General features: G+C 48.8%; 1 protein-coding gene across 1 annotated transcript in view; it reads left to right on the forward strand.

Moving 5' to 3' along the window:
• Positions 1–16,236, forward strand: part of ERGIC3 (ERGIC and golgi 3) — a 47,691-nt gene extending 31,455 nt beyond the window's left edge. Inside the window, exon 13 of the mRNA XM_048321527.1 lies at positions 14,335–16,236. Within this exon, the coding sequence (XP_048177484.1) occupies positions 14,335–14,441 (107 nt within the window). The 3' untranslated portion in view covers positions 14,442–16,236. The remainder of the gene's footprint in view (positions 1–14,334) is intronic.
• Positions 16,237–19,053: the final 2,817 nt, after the last annotated feature.

The following is a 19,053-nucleotide window of genomic DNA, read 5'->3' on the forward strand; positions in this document are numbered from 1 at the left end:
GGTTTCATGTGCAGAGGAAATGCAGAAGTAGCAGGTCATCTCCTGGGAGTTTGGGAGAGGGATCCAGAAGATCCTCCCTCTGCTGGAGCATCCTTTCAGAGGCAGCTGATTCTTTGCACCAGGCCCCAGGCATGTGCAGGTGCACTGTATGGGATCCCAGTTTCTCAGGGCAGGTCTGCACAGGGAGTCAGCAGTGCTGCTCAGCACAACCTCAAGATCAAGCAACCCAAGCAAGGTGTCCCTAAGGAAAGGGCTCTGCCTTTGCAGTGTCCTCAGGGAGAAAGGTGTCCTCTGCAGCCCAGAGAAGCAGGGCCAGTGTGGACACTGCACTCTTCTCCATGTCCGGACTTCACTCTGTGATCTGCCAAAAACCTGAAATCATAAACAACGCAGGGATAGCATTCCCAGCACTTAGCAGGGAGATGTCAATGCCAAGGAATCACAGCACTGCTGAAAAGGGAAACTGCTAGGGCCAACACCAACTCAGGTCAAAAGCAAACAGGACAAAGTACTGGCAGATGTGGGAGCTGAGCTGATCCTGGCCTCTGGATCAAACTATTCTTCTGAGGAAGAAGGGGTGATACATCCCAAGAACATGGATCTGGCTCCTGGAGGGGTCAGTGTGGGCCAGACTGTTCTGCTGTGCTTGGTCAGATGTGCAGAGGGGGTCCATGGCTTTCAAGCACAACAACAATCAGGCTGGTCATCTCCTCACACCTTTCATCACAGGTGGACAACAGCAACATGTGTTCCGGTTTGGCCAAATTTAGAAATATATCCTCTGAGAGAAGGCACAACCACCTCTCCCCCACCAGGTTCGGGAAAAAATAAATTTTCCTCGAAGGAAAGTGAAGGAGATAAAACTATTTATTTAACAAACACACGGGAAAAGGAAAATAATGCTAAATAATAAAATCTCTCGCTGTGGAGAAAAACCTGGGAAAGTGTTAGAGTCCTCCCGTTGGTCTCCTCGGAGCTGGGGCTTGGCCCAGGGCCAGGCCCTCTGTGCTCGGTGGAAAGTCCTCCTGATGTGTTCTAATATTGTAGCAGTCCAGTGAAAAAGGGAGAAAGTCCGAAATTCCAGGGAAGGGGAAAAAAAAAAAATCAACTCTCAGTCTCTCTCTGGAGAAAAAGAAGCTAAACCACTGGCCAAAAGCTGACTGGAAAAAACAGCAAGCCGGGTGCCTCCTCCCTCCCCTGCCGCAGCTGGAAAAAAACATTCTCTCTGTGTGACCTTGAACAAGCTGCAAACTGCTTTGAAAAAGTTTTGCTCAGTTTTTTCCTTCCCCCCTCTCAAGCTCAGTTTAGAGGCATAGAAAGGCACAAAAATTAATTTCTGGGCATAGGCAGCGATATGGGATACACATCATAAGGTCACCCCAAGACAGTTGTCAGGCAATGCAATGCAACAAGCACACCATCAGTCTGGGAGCTGGAAAGGGAAGGGACTGTAGACAGGGTGGAGAGCAGCAGCAGGGGAAGAGGACATGGCCAGGAAGCAGAAGGACATAGCGTGGAGGTTGGGATGAGAAGCATGTTACCAGGAGGTGAGAGATGTGCAGCTCCAAGGTGCTCCAAGAGCTGCCAGCATTAGGGTGCAGCTGCTATGCATCATGCTTGGCACCCTTCATCTCTGCCATGCTCCCCATACCACTGAGCTCTGCTGGAATGAGGCTGGTTTCTCAATGCACCTGGAGGCTCCAGCTGACCAGATCTCCATCCTGGAGACCCTGGGGCTGCTCCTGGCAGCATTTACTTACACCTTTGTCAAAAATCTGTGGTGTGGAAGACCCTGCCTCAGCCCTCAGTCTGCTACCCTGCCTGGGTGTGTGAGAGCAGGGAGCATCCTTCTGCCAGAGGGCATCCATGGAAACAAACCCACAGCCTGAAAGTTAGGGACAGGGCTATTCTTTTCTCCAAATTCAGCATCTCCAACAGCCCAGCAAACCCGAGAATAACCCTGGCCTGGTGGCATTGGGATCTCACAGCCAGGGTGTGGGTAGCCCTTTGATGCTTGTCTGTGAGCACTGTTGCAGCTCTCACAGGTCTCATAGCTCTCACAGCCCCATGTCTAAGTGAGAGGCTCTGCTGGCCTGACCCATGAATGAGACTCAGCCAGACAAAGCCACCAACAACCTGATCTAGTGCAGGCAGCTGCAGATCTCCAGCAGGTCCCTTCACACCACCATGGTCTGGCTCCTTGTCCCTCTTGAGCCTGTTCTGTCCTTACCTGCAGCTGGACTGGTGAGGCTGGGCTGCTTGGAGCAGAGCAGTACCAAGGTGCTGGCTCTGAGGATGTGTGCTTGTGCTTGATGCTCGGAGGCAGAGGTTGCCTCCTCCTGCTCCTTGTGTCCTCAACAAAGAAAAAAAAAGCTGAGCCAAGCCAGTAAGGAAGGTTGGATATGACCCCAGGGGAGCCAAACACAGAGCAAGACCAGATCAGGGGACAGCAGCAAGATGATTCTAAGCAGGGCTTCTGGGAAAAGCTCCAGGCAAGAATGGACATAGATGTCTGGGCAGGGATTTAGGGATTTTCTTTTCTCTGCTTACAGGTCTGACTTGAGAAATTACTCTAGTTAGAGGTGGAACTGTCAGAAAGGAGGTCAAACAAGACTTGGTGAGTGTCCCAGAAAGCAGAGTGGACTCTTGGAAGTGGGAAATGTCATGGGAAAGCTGAGTGGGCAAAGGACAGTGGGAGCCTGTCTGGCTAAGGAACAGAACTGCGATGATGTTGCTGTTTCTGCCTGCAGCTTTGGCTTTCCAGCCCTGTCTCTAAATATGTGCTCTTCTGCCTCTCCCAACAGCAGCGGCACTGGGGAGGGGACAGCACATCCCCACGGCACCAGTGGAGAAGCCACAAGGGCATATATTACCGCAGGCCTAGGCCCTAGGGTATATCACCGTGTCCTGCAGCCATAGGGAGGAGGAGGAGAGAAGATCCAGCAGGCAGGAATTGTGCAGCAAGATTGATTTTTTAAATTATTTTACAAACTCTTTTATAGACTTTTTTCTTCATAGTCTAATTGGACAAAGGATCAGCCCCCCCTTGGGGTGACTGGCTAAAATCCTAAAACATCCATTGTCAAAATATTTTTCTACTATACCATAAACAAGACTTTTCAAGGTTGCAGGTGGCTTGGTTGTTTACATACCCTGCTACCTCTTCTGTGAGAGAGAAAAGTCTCTCACAGACTTAGAAAATAGCAAGAAAATCCTTGCTAGCAGCATTTTTGTATCTATAATTCCCCCTTTTTGTTTGATAACAACTCTACTATTAATCCTAAATAGAAATTTACATCAGTTGTTAATTCTAAATATGTCCTTAAGGCTTTAACTATCTGACTCCATAACAAGAAATTTAAAGTTCAGTCTCTGCTGGTGGAAGGGCCATCCCAGTCTCTGCTTGTAGAAGGACCATCTGCCCGATGGTTGACATCTTGGTCATCATCAGAAGAGTCATTAGGCTGATGATCTACATTCTGGTCACCATTTGGATGGCTGGCGTTCTGGCCATCATTTGGAGGTTGCCTGTTCTGCCTCTGGTGCTGTAGGTCAGGGCAAACGCATTTTGAAGGTAGCCACCGTACCCCAGTATCTGTGGAAACACAAGCATACCCACGACCTCAAATGATAAGCTCATGAGGGCCTTCCCACTGGTTTAGTGAGTAAATTCTGTACCCAGACTTTTGCCCGGGGAAGTTGTGTCTCACCTGAAGACTGCAATGAGAGAAAATGATTCAGAGTAACAGGATTATTTGAATTTTGTGGTACTGTAAGGTGATTAATTGTATACAAAGCTTTTGCTAGTCGGCTTCAGTAACCAAATTCAAAGGTTCCTGTGAGAATCATTGAATAGCCATGATAACAGCCCTTAATTCAACTAACTGAGCAGAGTCTGACTTAGATTGGTGTGTTAGGCAACCACCGCAAAGGCAGTGTAGGATACTGTGCACCCTTACACACAGTGACCCTGTGAAGGATTGGTTACGTGAGAAGGGACATACAGATTCTTCGCAGCTTACTGATTTGAGAAGCTGGCTACGTGAGAACAGGCACATAGACCCTTGCAGTTAGCTGAGCAAGGTCTCACAGAACACTGCACCACACATCTTGTGTAACAACTAAAGTTGCAGAATATCACATGTATCTTGCTCAATAACTGAACCACCATTGAGTCTTATTGCTGAGCTATGGGTTTATCTGCAGAGTTAGCAAGGATAGGTTTTGGCAGCAAAACAATAGACATCTGTGGTTAGAAGGCCAGTGAAAAAAGGAGAACTGCTGACCACAAAAGAGGAACCAAAGGAGGGGTTAGAGATCAGCTTAGACGACGTGAACCACTTAGAATGCGCCGTTACGAATATGCATGAAGCCTATTATTGATAGTATATAAGGAGCTTTGGTACAATCAATATACCGGATTCCTGTTGATCACTCATATTGAGCGTCCGGGTTTTCCCTCTGTCGCGACATGAGCCCTGCTAAAAACTTGTCCCAATCAGTACCCTCCAGGCTGCCAACACATCCCGTCCCCAAAGGTTAAGGGAAGTGGTAGTAACATAAGGCATAATTGTAGCTGTGTGCCCCTCTGAGTCCTTCACCATCACAGGCCGTTCACTTCAATAGCTCTGTGTGGTTCCTCCTAATCCTGCGATGGCCGATCCCACTGGGGGTAAAGGCCATGAGGGAGGCCATGCAGAGAAGGAGATGATACTTACATCAGCACCAGTATCAATCAAACCTCGAAGCTGAGTCTGGGGCGGACGGGCGTTCGGCAGGATCAGGGTACATGTCATCTGTGGCCTTTGGTCAGAGATGTCTGCAGTCCAGAAGGCCTGCGGAAGTCCCGTAGATCCACTGCCGTTATCTTCGTGAGTTTGTTGCTCTATCCTGGGGACACAAGACTTAAAAGGCACTAATTTAGCGAGGCAGGTCTTTTCAGGAATAGTTACAGGGGCGTTTTGCGTGGAGACCATAACGCAAATCTGACCTTTAAAGTCAGCATCAATAACTCCTGAGTGCACTAAGATTCCTTGATGGGCAACGTCAGGTTTTCCCACCAGCATTGCACTGGATCCCTGGGCTAAGGGTCCATATGCATCCAAGGGAACCTTATAAATACCGCTAGAGTCTAAGACGACTGCGGCTGCGGTGTGGACGTCAAACCCGTCTGATCCGTGGGTGCTGTCTCTAGGGTGGCTGGGTAGGCCTGTGCCTGTACCTGTGCCACTCTCTGGGGGAGAGACTGCATCGGAGAGCAATTCCCCCTCTTGCACCCTGGCGGAAGTTTCCTGACAAAGGCCGACCATCGGCATGAGTCCAGGATCTACAATAATCTGAGCAATGCCCTGGCCTGCCACACCTCTTGCACTGGGGGATCGGTGTGTTCTCTTTTTGGCTCGGCTTAGGCCGCTTCCGTTTTTTCGCCTGTTTTGGTTGCTTTGGTTCACTATCAGAAGATGTGTAAACAGGCTGCAGGAACGTAGCCAAAGCAGACCTTCTCTGGTTCCCAGATCCCACCTTAGCTCAGGCTTCAACCATGTCTGTTACCTCAGGATCCTCTGGCAAAGCATCTATGATTTTTCTGCACTCCTCGTTTGCGTTATCTCTCACTAACTGCCTTAACAACAACTGTCTTAACCCGTCATCCTCAACCTGCTTCTCGAGAGAAGCAGCGACTTTCTCTACAAAAGAGAGGAATGACTCTGATTTCCCTTGAACTATTTCAGTATATCGCTTTCTAGGCACAGACAACTCCATGGTTTTCAACAGGGCAGCCATGCTGACCTGTTGAGCTTGCTGCAGGACACTAGAGGACAAAGTACCCTGTAGGCTGGGATCAGAGAAGGGACCAGTCCCCATCAAAGCATCCATTCCTGCTGTCTGTCTAGGATCAGCAGCAGGGAGCTGCATATTCCCTAATGCAGCCTTGTCTGCCAGCTTTCTCCAGGTTTTCTCAAAAGCTGCACATTGTACAGGTTGAAATAGAATTTGACCTAAGTGTCTGATATCAAATGGAGCAAGTAAATCTGTATTTATCACCCTTATTATCTGCATAACCTCAGCAGAACCTAGCCATGTTGTGCCACCTTGGATTGCAGGTCCTGGGCAACCTGCCAAGCAATCACCTCATGCTTATCACGCTCACCTGAATTTGAGAGAGCCTTATACACTGGGAAAGCTTGGATCTCCCCTTTTGGGGAGTCAGTACCATCCTGAACTTCTGGCACAGCCTGTGAATGGAGTGTAACAGCTTCCCAATTACCCCCAGAATCCTCAAATCTATTTGGCATTCCAGGTGTATAGGAGAAAGTTTCACGAAGGATGTCTGGACTCCAGGCGGCTCTCTTGAAAGCTGTTTATTGCATAGGTGAAGTTACAGCATTTCAGGGAGTGGGTATCCAGAGCCAGCCCTACAGCTGTCAGCTCCAGCTTGTAGGCATACCTGAAACTGCTTTCTCTTCAAGTTACAAAGCATTTTATGCTTTTCTTTACAGAAATAATACATAACAATGTTAATTATTAACATTATTATGTTAATACATAACAACCAATAAGCACCATACCCAATACCTTTACACTTGCCTATAGCCTATCATAGCTACTACCATCACCATATTATAGTCATTATTATCCAATCACAAGAGTAAGTTACAATTTAAGCTTACAGTGGAAAATTCTTAGACCTTTCTTCTTCTTGCTACATTGACATTTCTTGTTTGCCTGCAATATCTCTCTTTTTGGTAAACACATGTTTTCTATTTACTTATGCTCTTCTTGAGACTTATTTACTTGGTGAAAAACATGTCTTTCTTTGTAGTCACATACCTTTGTCCTAATCATAAAAATCTCCTTCCAACTCATCTCCAACCTTTGCCTTCTCAGTTACTCAGCGATCAGTGTTTCAGCAAAACATCTTTTACTCTATATCAAAACTTGTTTTCATTTCTATCTCATCCTCAGTTTCTACATTCAGAGATCTTTCTGCCAAGCCTACATATCTGTGAAACTTTCTTACCAAACTTTCATCCTCTCCAACACAAGTGTTTCCGATAACCTCCAGTCACCCTCCTCCAATGCTCGCATTTTAACTGACTCTAAGAAGCAGCTGTAGTGGGTCGGACACACTGTTACCGTGCAGTCCTGAAAGGTCCAGGGGCGAGACCGGCGCAGCCTTTTCCTTCGCCGCCCGGCTACAGCCGCCTTACGACCTGGGGCCAGAACCTCATCTGCCTCACTGCCTGACGATGAGGAATCATCAGGCAAAGGCAACTCTGAGATGCTAGGAGTGAACAGAGGTTAGCACTTTGGCTAGGTTTGCTAGAGCCAGAACAGACAGCACAGACTACAGTTGGCTGCACTGCAGTTTGAACAGCAGCCTCTTTTCGGGCAGCCATCTCAGTCGGTCCCGACCGAACTAGTACTGAAGCTGCTGCAGCCATATCTGGGGCTACAGCCACACCCAGCGCCGCGCTCATCTCTTGCTCCATGGCAGCGTTCGGCACCGCTGCCGAAACCACTGCTGTTTCTCGCTCCCCGGCCGCGTTCAGCGCCGCTGCCCCAGCTGCTGCTCTGCAGCCACGGCTGCGTTCAGGTTTTCCCACGGCAGCGCCACTTCCGGGTTTGCCGCCGGCCATGCCGCTTCCTGGTTTGGAGCCGCGGGCAGTGCTGGCGGCGCGGGCCCGGCGCACCCTGCACAGCGGGGTGCCTCTGTTATCTGCAGCAGCTGCTTTTGCAGGCTGAGCAATTCTCCCAGCTGCCGGGATATATTTGGTAACTCTGTCAGCAAAGGCAGATGCTGTATTAAAAGGTCAATGGCTCGGTTCTGCAGCAGTGCAGGACAGTCCAGCGCCAAGGAGGGCAGCGGACCACACCCAGGCAGTCTCAGTGCAGTCACGCCCAGCACTATACCGGCTAAGAAGGGACATCCGGGCGGCTTTTGCTCCGCTGGTGCATACAGAAACGGGCTAGGAGCCGCCACGGGGGTCCAATTCGCTAAGCCGCTAATTCGCGGCCCTGGATAAGCCGTGGCGAGGCATACTGCCCTCCCTCCCACTGCCCCGACATCCCCGCCTCTGCCGGCACGGGGTCCCTGGGGGCCGCGGAGTCCTGCGATTGTGCAGGGTGAGGCGGCGCAGGCTCTGCCTGTGGAGCTGGGGGTTTTTTCTGGATCCATCATCATTTGCCCCCGGAGCCTGGTCAGCAGGGTCCCCCTTGGACATTCCTCTGTCACTCATCACCAAAATAGGCGAGCCAGCCCTACTGCCACAGTCGAGGTCGGTCAGCAGAATAAATAACGAACGCCAGGTCTGGTATAATTCTAACGCTGCTGGGTCCCCAGACGGGAGTTCGTGCCGGACAGCACAGCCAAGTTCCTGCCATAAGGCAAAGTCCAGGGCAGTATCTCTTGGTATCTCCGTCCGTGGAAATCCCTTTTAAGGTAGCCCAATCTAATAATTCCCGAACTGAGTTTTCAGAAATGGAGGTTTGCAATATACTAAACACACCTTTCCAGACCATTACCACAGTGTCAGTTTGTGAGCCACTGTTTGCCATTTCTCAGTCACGTTGGACCTCCCAGTCCCGGGGGGGAAAGGGAACAGCGTACCTCTAGAAAAATTTGGCTTGACTCGCAGCAGCAGGACATGTCAGAGAGTGCAGATCACGTCGGGCAGCACCAAATATTATCGCAGGCCTAGGCCCTAGGGTATATCACCGTGTCCTGCAGCCATAGGGAGGAGGAGGAGAGAAGATCCAGCAGGCAGGAATTGTGCAGCAAGATTGATTTTTTAAATTATTTTACAAACTCTTTTATAGACTTTTTTCTTCATAGTCTAATTGGACAAAGGATCAGCCCCCCCTTGGGGTGATTGGCTAAAATCCTAGAACATCCATTATCAAAATATTTTTCTACTATACCATAAACAAGACTTTTCAAGGTTGCAGGTGGCTTGGTTGTTTACATACCCTGCTACCTCTTCTGTGAGAGAGAAAAGTCTCTCACGGACTTAGAAAATAGCAAGAAAATCCTCGCTAGCAGCATTTTTGTATCTACAGGCATACATACATTGTGCTGCTCTTCAAAGCAGGGATCAGTGCTAGGTCAAAGAAGCCAGCACAAGACAGCATTGGTCCATCAGGAACCTCCTAGGGCACCAGACAACCCATCACATCCTGTTGGGGCTCAGCTCCCTCTCAGGCCCCACCCTACTGACGGTGCCAGGCTGCAGCAGCAGCAGCTCATCCTGCTAGCCCCCACAGGCCGCTGCCACAGACTCCCACCTTGCTTTGCCTGCTGGGGCAAGAATGCAGGGGGATAGGAGAGCAGCAGCACATCCAGTCTGTGGAGGTGGACCATTGGCAGGATACAGGTGGCACTGCCTCTGCTAACTCTGGCCTGGGGACTGGTGGTAGCAGCTCTAGACCCAGCTGGGAAAAGGGATTTGCGGGTTAGATGGAGTGGGTACAGCAGGGCAGGTACAGGAGCACCCACTTCAGCACAGTGGGAGTGAGGCAGCAAGAGCACGCATGGCCACAAGCCAGCACCTCTCAGGACCTCACCTTCTCATCCAGATCTTTGTCACTATCAAACATACCATCTTGTCCCAACCACCACTCGTATTCCACATGGATGTGGGGGTTGAACTGATTGTTCTGGGTCTGCAGCAGCTGGGGCACAGAGGAACTTCTTGAGGACCTACCAGACCCATTCCACCCCACCAGCCCCACAGGCCCCATATCCGACCATCCACCCAGCAGGGCAACGTCTGCAGCTGCAAGCAGTGCTCCCCAGCAGCGAGAAGCTATTGCCAAGGCCTCCAAATGCACAATTCAGGATGTGGCAGAAGGAAAACTTGGACTTGCTAAGGAGATGCACAGCCCCAGTACAGATTCAGGTTCCATTGCCCAGGCATGACACAAACCCTGCCCTGGTCTGTCCTAAACTGCCTTGCCAGTAGAGCCAACACCCACTGGATCTGCCCTGTGCCTTCCTCTCCATCCCACATTGGCACTGGAGATGCTGAGAGGCACATATGGTCATGTGGACACATTCAAAACGTGCAGGCCCCTGTCCCAATCTGCATGTGTGGAGAGGGGAAAAGTTCAAAATATACCCAAAATGAGATTAAGACACAAAAAAGGTCAAATGTTAGTAACCAAAAAAAACCCCTCACTTTTCTTTACTATCAAGGAAGAGAGCAAGAAAGATAGGAAAGTAGGACGAAGCAAAGAATTACAGAAAACAAGGGATAGTCACCACCATGGAGGAGCGGAGTTGTGTTGATCCTTTCTTCTTCCACCTGTCAGTGGGGAGAGCTCTGCTGCGATGTGCCGGCATTCGCTCATGCACTGGCTGAGCGGTGCTTAAGAGCGGTTCTGTTCCAGCATGGGGACTATGGCACCTTCTGCACGTCAGCATCCATGTTCACAGGACGTTGGTGTGATACACCCAGTTCTGCGTGTGCAGGTCATTCACTTGTATTGGCGGGGGCTACCAGTGACGGTCATGGCCCATTATTGCATCAGGTCTAACTGCAGTGTCGGGGTCCCTCCCCCCCACCATGTAGTCCTGGGAGAGGGGCCCTGGGGGGGAGGCACAGGGTTTCCCTGGCCCCTGGTCAGCTTCATTCCCCATTGGTTGGTTTGTGTTCCCTGCGCAGGCAAGGACCCTCGGGTCCCGTGACTGCCTCAGTTCCTCTGCAGAGCCCCAGCCATGCAGCTGGGAAAATAAACATCGCTGAAACATCTATCAAGAATCGGTCCATATATATTTCTTTTCCACGGGCCTCCTTGTTTGGTACACGTGTTACAGTAATCCCTGCTGTAACGCTGCAGGTCTTATCAAGAGAGCCAGGCAATGGCAAAAGAATTTGTCCTTTCTACAGTTCTCTACAGTCCCCCCCTGCTCTCTGTTTTTGGGACATGTCCTAAAACTGGAGGGGTGGTGAAATAGTGCTTTACCAACTTTTCATGTAGGGAATGTTTCATCCTCTTGGCAACATCCAGGACTGTTTCTCCTGCTTTATTAGCTGAGAGAGGAAGCAGCAGCCTTGATGCCCATGAGCCCATTCTGTGCTCAGTGAAATGAAGAGCAGTGTTGCATTTGGAGTGTCTGGTATCAAATAAGCCTTAAAGAAGGGACAGCCCATACCCAGATCAGAACAAAGGCTCAGGTCATTAAAGGATTGTGGTGGGAAGATGAAGAGCACAGGAGCTGAGACAAAAGGAGGAGGACAGAAAGGAGGAGAAGTAAATCCAGATGACTCACAGAGATGGGTCAGGATAGAGAGGGGAACAGAAGAGCGCTGTCATTGCCAGAGCATCAAGGATAAAAAACCGGAGAAGGAGGTGACATCCTCTGTGTCACCACAGAGAGGTTTGGGCAGACCTGGTATGTGTGTCCTGATGCCTGATGGACACCCAGACCACCTGGACACCCAGGTCCCCGTGCTTGCAAGCAGGGGTGTGAGTGCAAGTGCAAGCAAGTGACAACCATTTTCTTTCCGTTAGACCTCCAAGGAGTGGAAAGAGCTGTAGTTTAAAGTCAGAGGGTGGGACCTGTGATGGTGTTGCTGTAATGCAAAACCCTTCCTTGAAGAGCTGCACCATGAGTCTGGTTGGGGTCGCATGAGCTGGAAGGGAGAAGGGAACAGCAAGAGGTCTGCACCTGAAGGGACTGCAGAGTATCCCCAGACCACTCAGTGGTGGGGCCTTCACTGTGGACTCAAGATCCTTGAAGTACCTTAAGGTATTCTTGAGGTATTCTAGGTAGTCAGTAAAGGCAGGTCAGGCACAGTTGTGCCCAGTGTGGCCAAGGCAGTGAGAAATTTGGCTGCCAAATCACTCTGTGATGGGGGGACACACACCCAGCTCCTGCCACCCCAGTGCAGTCTCCCGATCCTCCAAGGGGCTGCCACTGCGCTGCCTCGAATGGAAAGGGGAGTATCACAGGAAGAGGCAAGATAGAGACACTTACCGCGTTGGAAATTCTATAACCCTTAAAATTCTAAGTAACTTTAGTCATAGGTTTGTTCACCTCTGCCAAAGATGTGGGGATAATTGAAGATTATCTTCAAAATACACTGTTTACCGAGGGTTTGAGTTTTGCTGAGTGAGGCTTGATGAGCCTCAATGAACAAAGAGAAGATTCCCAGACTCTGGGAGTTTAACATCTACAAATTGGGAGTAGCCAGAAGATACAGAGGGCATAAATGGACACGAACAATCATCCCCTGGTGTGGTTGGAGACACATGGTCTGGGAAAAGATTGATAAGAGAACCAAAGAATGAGGATCAAATTAGCATTGAAGGTAAAGGGATCGATAATGAATAGAAGATCAAGTACGAAAAATTGTGTAATTTAAGACCAATGAATGAGAATTTCTTTGGATTTTTTATGTATAAATATGTGAGAAGTCTGGTAAAGAACCATGTGTGGACAGAATGCTTTCCATTGCACATCCTGGCCAGAATAAAGTAATGCCTACTTCTCTAACGCGAAAAAAAATGGTGCTGGAGGGTTTTTCTTCTTCCTGAGTTTCAGTGACAATCTGATGGTGGAAATACTTGTCCCTTCCCATTTCACCCAGAATCCTGGTTTTAAAGCTCACTTCTGTGTTGTGAAGAGGAGATTCATGAGCAGTATAAATTGTTAGACCTATGATATGGGCACCAGAGCACCAGCACACATCATCTCAGAACCAGCGCTTTGGCAGTCTTCCTACCTGCACTCCAGCACTGGAGCATTATCTTTGAAAATGAGTTCAATGCCTGTTTTGGCTTCTGCTGTGCTTATGCTCTGTGCGGCAGAGCAGCTGGGGCAGTGTTTACCTTGTTGGACTCTGCCAGCTTGGTGACTCCACCCACGCTGCAGTCCCACCAGGCCTGTGGCTGCCCACCAGAGAGGGAGACAGTGAGGTGGGGCAGAGGCATGAGCTCCTGGGTCAGGAGTACCGCAGAGCAAGCTGGTTACTCCCAGAAGAGGGGAGAAGAGCATCTCCTGCTCTGAGCCAGAGAGCAAAGCTACCACTTCTGTCCCAGGCTGTCAACAGCAGGAACTTGTGATATGTGGTACTCCACTCACAGAGGGTCACATGTACCCCAAACTGGCTTCTGAGCACTGCTGAGCCTGGAGAGACAGCCAAGAGCAGTGTCAGAGCAGGGCACCTTGCTGGATGTGAGAAGAGGCTGAACCTGAGGCTGTCACCCTGCAGGCAGGGTTCCTCACCAATGCCATCTTCAACCTGCCTCTCCCCAGCCACAGCCAAATGTTCTGAGCACTTTAGCAAGACCAAATAGGTATTTCCAGAGAAGAGCTGAGCAGATACTCTGTGTGTGCACAGGATGCAAAGTCCCATGGCTATTCACTGATGGTGATGTTTGCTTTGGCCACCAGCAGCAGTTTGTTATGAGAGCAGCAGTGCTGTAGTGGTGTGTTCTCCTCCACTGTTCACTTTGCTGGGCTTCTGCTGCAGCAGAGGGGTCGGGGACCTCCAGGAAGAGCCACCAGCTCCTGCCCCAGCAAACACTGCCTGGTGCTAGCACACCTGTCCTGCTTCCCACGTCACTCACCATTGTGACACCTCAACCCAGAGGGAACAAGGGAAACCCTCTGATCTAGGGGTAGTTACCCCAAGCTCAGCCTGAGCCATGTTTGCTAGCAGGTTTTCCATGATGTTTCTTCTCTTTTTTGGGGAGCACTTTGGAGAAGATCATCAGCCTTGAACCTCTCATTAGCCAAGCTTAATCATGACAAGCTGGCTGGGTGTCATGAACTGGACAAGAAAATCAAAAATATGCAAAAGGGTTAGATCAGATAAAAGCACTGTCAGGTGGAAAATCATCTCCCCAGGTTCCTGTAACCAAGAACACAGCAAAGATGAGACTGTGTCTGCCTGTGGTGCCACTAGAGACAGAAGCGCTGTCCTTTCAAGGTGTCCTGCCACATTTAAAATCTCCAAGAGATTAATAGATGTTACTGTCTCTTCAGAGCCCAACAAATCTGGTGAGAATCTAGTTAACATGGTGGCTTCTGTGAAAAAGAATCGATCATCCCCTTTTCACATTTAGAAACCAAGGCAACCAAAGGTAAATTTTGTCCCCAGGCCAGCAGCTGAACTTTGCCAAGCCCAGGATCTCAGCAGAGCCCTGGGGTGTGCAACAGCTGCTCCCCACAGAGCTGCTTCTTGCTCACCAATTTGTTCCAACACATCTCAGTGCTTCTTGCTCACTGTATCATTTTGCTTCTTTGCTTTAGGGACACACACCAGCAGCATGCCTGCAGCTCTAGAGTTTCCTCAAGTTACTAACTCCACTCTCTTCTTCCACTTACAGCAAGGACCCATGCTGTGGTTTTGCAGGAAAAAAATGCTGCCCCGATTTTTCAGCCTACAGTAAGTTTGGGATGTCCCAAGGAAATCCCCTCAGAAGTTCGCAAGTAAACCTCAATTGCAAATTGGCCTTGGAAATCTTGGGCTCATGGTTTTGATTTCTGTCCCCTTCACACACAGCATGAGGAGGGCCGTGGGGTCACAGCCAGAAAACCTCCCTCTGCTGTGGCATTCCTCACACTGCTCAAGTCTGCCTGTTGCTCCCAGCTCATAGAAAGCACCACTTTCATCAGAAAACTGTTCCCTCCCAGGCATGGGAACCCATAAGGACAGGCTGGAGAACAAAGCTGTTTGCCATAAGGGTCTGTGGGATGGGTAGTCATACCTGCAGAAGTGCCAGCATAGGCTCGCTCAAATCCACGATCTCTGCATATGCCTGAAGCAAAGAAAAATATGTCTGTTGCCTGAGATCAGAAGAAAAACTTTCCAAACAATATTAACAGTGGCAATATAAAGAGCAGTTCTTTAATGAAGCTTTCAGGTGCACAAAATATACCTGTGCTCACACATGGCATCAGATTTTCACAATTTTTATAAGTTTAGCTAATTTGTGTATCTAGCAAGTACATCCAATAGAAGACCAGTTGTCCTGGTAACCCACCCTTGGACCTGCCCCACTGGAGTCCCTCCAGGGGTTCCTAGCCCTGTATTTTATGTCTCCCAGGTGCTGGTGTAAAACAAGATATCCTTGTTAGAAGTTCTTTTCTTGAAAATAAGACTAAACAGAATTTCAAGAAGGTGGCATAACGTGTAAGAAAGGGTAACTGCTGTTCTAAAGTGTAAGAAAGTGCTAGAAACTATAGATCTATATATTAAAAATTCAAAAAGCTAAAAATATACAGAAAAAGCTAAAAATCTTTAGGCATCATGCCCTTGTCCTTCATGGCTCCTGGGAGGACAGAGTGCTGAGCAGCATGGCTCCTCTTGGCATATTTTTTCTCAACATGTTTGGAAATGACATTTTTCTGAAAGGCCCTTACAGAGACCAGCCAAGTATGAGTTGGGGGCCACAGAGCAACCCAGGTGAGCATGCCAGGCCCGCCTCCCTTCTCTGTCTTCCTCAACCACCTTCATTCTCTCTCACTCAGCCCTGACAGTCAGTTTAACACTTCCCCTCTCTCAGCATTCCTAACAACTCTCACAAAACACTATGGTTTTCTCAAAGCTTCCTCTACTGCAGCTATGTAATTAAATAAGGCCTTGACTTTCATGCATTTAAAGTGCCACAGCCAGGGCAAGGACCCCTGCATGCACTGTGGGAAGCCAGAACCAACTCCCTGTCTTTCTTCCCAGCAGGGATCCTACTGCCTTCATCCAACACCCTGCTGTTTTGTGCTGGCAGGGACAAGAAAGGGCTGATGCCTCTCCCAGGCACTCATTGCTTTCTAGAACCCCCTCCATTGCCTCTGGTCCAGGATAAGAAGGCCTGGGTGGGAGATGCTCAGGGTGCTGTGGAAATTTGTATTCAGTGATGTCTATCAGCCCTGGTGATGTTTTCCACTCTCCTCTCCTTTCCCATCCTCCCCAGCCCTGACCCATCCTTAGCCTTTCAGACACTGCTACCCTCCCAGTTCAGCACTGGGCTCAGCTCCCTAATGGTGAGAATCAGGGGAAAGGAGCAGAAATCTCAATGATTGGGAAATGCCAAATGGTATGAACTGGCCACGAGTATCCATTGGTCAGGAACAGCTTCCACACTAGGACTGGCCAAGTAATCTGGGACTCTTCCCCAGGAGAGTTTAAGAACAGCAAAAGCAGTTGCTGGCTAGAGGATTGTAGTGGTTTGGTCCAAAATACTCATTACTGTTTACCTTCTGTGAGATAAGAATTAGGAGAAACGCAAAGCAGGCACCAACCTTGAAAGAATATAAAGAAGTTTATTAACAGACCTAAAAGAACAAAAAAAAATCATACCACACCTTCAGAACTCTTCTCCTCCCCCCACCTTCCTCCCTTCTCCCACTGACAATGTAAAAAAACAACCCTTAAGATGTTCAGTCTGTTTATCACTTCCATAATAACCTTGTTCAGTCCATTTAGGAAGAGGAGTCTCTCTGCTCGCATGTGAGTCCCTTCCCCCAACTTGCAGCTTTTCCTGCAACTGCTCTTAAGGGTCCACTCTTGAAGTTTTTTGGGGTACAATTTTAAGGTTGAACCGTTCAGAAACAAAAGTTCTCTTCACCCATCTCTGGGAGCATTTCATCTCTAAGAACAGAGGCCCTTCTCCTTCCCTGGGAGCAAAGGGTCTTCCTCATCTTCATCTTTAGGACTATCTCTGGGAGCATCTCTAAGAACTGAGGCTTTTTCCTTTCCCATTTGGAGCAAAAGTCCTCATCTGGTCCATCTCTCCCTGTTCAAACTTCTCATGAAATTACAGCTGTGTCAGCATCTGCCTATCTCAGCGCAGGTGCTTTTGCTAACGAGTTGAATGCTCCACCCCCCATGCCTTCATGAAATTACAACAGGTACTCTGATATATCATAGCTTTACAACAGAATTTCAGCTTTAAGCATCTCCTCTTTCTTCTCCCTCAGGTTTTCAGCTCTTCACAGCACTAAAAGGGTTAATCTCACCCAGGCCTTGCAGCTGGAATCTCGCTTATTGCTGTTGCTCACATGATCTTTTGCCGGACAGCAGGGCAGCTTCAGCTGAATCTTGGCCACAGTGGAGAGGAGAGGGGGAGCCGGGCCGCTCCATCTGCACAGAGCAGGGCTGTGGGGGGGTTCCGTGGGTGGAACAGGGCCCATGGGCTCCAGGATGGCTGTGGCCCAGCCTGGCCCAAGCAGGGCCTAGGCCAGGCTTGCCAGCCCCTGCACAGGGCCCGGAGCCACCTGTCCCAGCACCGGAAACGAGAGAGAGCTCTGCCCGGGATTTGTCTATTCTTAAGTGTGGATCACAGAGGCAGTCACAATTTTAAGTGGCTTAAAAAATTGTCCATATTCAAACTGGCCGGCTGATAGGTTCTGTCAGGTCATAGAGGAGCTGTAAGAACCCCTTTGCAAGAACATCACTTCCAAGACTATGCTTTGCTAACCCATGACATCTAACTTTTGTCTTTTTACTGAAAAATGGTGTGGCTGAGGTCTTATGGATGTATAATTTGTCTCAACCAATTTTATCCTGAGAGTTGGTGTAAGAATTTATACATATTTGAAATCATACAAATACGTTCTAACCTTCCCAGTTCTGCCTCATAAGGCTTCAAAATTATTATAATTTGATTAAATTTTTTGGATTTACTAATTAGTGAATTAAAGAATCTTAACAAAACACAAGTAAATGCTACATAAGAAATTATTGAAAACCAGGAGGCATTACCATGGACTGCAAATAAGACATGAATAAAATACAGAAAAGCCTTTTACCACCTTTCAAACTAAAGTGCTGTTGAATCTCATGCCATATGTCTTAAGAGGGTATTTTAACTTTGCCTCACTCTTCCTATTGATGCCAATCAGTATAGTGCCTATAGCACATTCTGCAATATATGTTTCTCAGTTGTGGGTGCAGAATGTGATGACAGCAATTTATTCACAAAAATTTAAAAGAAAAAGCTACTTGGGATAATAAAACAAAGTTTGAAATGGAATTAATTTCATTTCTAATACCACCAATAACAAAGCCCCAGTTTCTGGTTCGTGTCAATATTAAATTGCAACAGTGCTATAATCTGTCTCCTGGAAAACAGAGCATAGGCCTGATGTAAGGATATGCTTGCATGAGAACATTTTGTATGAAAATGTTTTGTGTGTTAATTTTGTATCATAAAAACTGTAAAAAGAAGCTACAACAAAAGAAGGCTCCCTGAAGATACCTGACATAGACTTTGGACTGTAAGTTAAACCACTAATATTAGATAAAGGGAAAACCCATTCTTTAATCATCTCAGGCCTAGGAAAAAAACAAACAAGGCTGAAAGAGAGGAATGTATCCACAAGAGAGCCAAGTGCAGCAGAGATTCTTCCCTGGCCGAGTTTGGGGTGGAGGAGACCACAGTCCACAGAAGCCAGATTTACAAAGCCTTCCACCGAAACAAAAGGGGGATGGAGATAAGTAACATATATTTAAAACAGTATGTGGCCAAGATACTGTCTCTTGTGAAACCCCTTGTTGGGGTTTTAGTTCTCCTCCTGTTTTTTCTCTTAAAGGAATTTTCCCCATACATGTTGCCAGGGGGACAAATTACTGGGTTCTAAAGAAAAACAAAAGACCTGGCCACAGAGGGAGGGGTGCATCTGGCTACTCTCTTTCACCTGGTTTTGTGGGCAGCCAGTTCCCGGAATTTGGACAGAGAGAGAGGCTGCTTCTTTAGCTGCCTTCCTTCTACCGGAGAAACCCCAGAATCCCAAACCCGCCTTCCCCTGTGCCGCTGGGAGATGGGCTGCGGCTGCCCTGCCCCTGCTGTTGCTTCGAGCCTTCGCTATTCTGTAGCTTCACATGCCCTGCCTGCCGAGACCTCCGGGGGTTCCCACTGCAGCTCCGGAGTTCGATACATCTCGTCTGCCACCCGGGATTTGTGCTCGTCCCTGCTGTTCCAGCCTGCTGTTCCTGAGGGTCCGGCCGGACACCGGGATCGGCTGCCCAGCAGTTTGTGAAGCCTTTGTTCCATCCCTTCCCGGGATCCCGGGGCACCGGTGCCGCGTGCTCCCCGAGCTCGCTCCGG

Source organism: Corvus hawaiiensis, chromosome 17 (assembly GCF_020740725.1).
Source record: "Corvus hawaiiensis isolate bCorHaw1 chromosome 17, bCorHaw1.pri.cur, whole genome shotgun sequence".
NCBI lineage: Eukaryota > Metazoa > Chordata > Aves > Passeriformes > Corvidae > Corvus > Corvus hawaiiensis.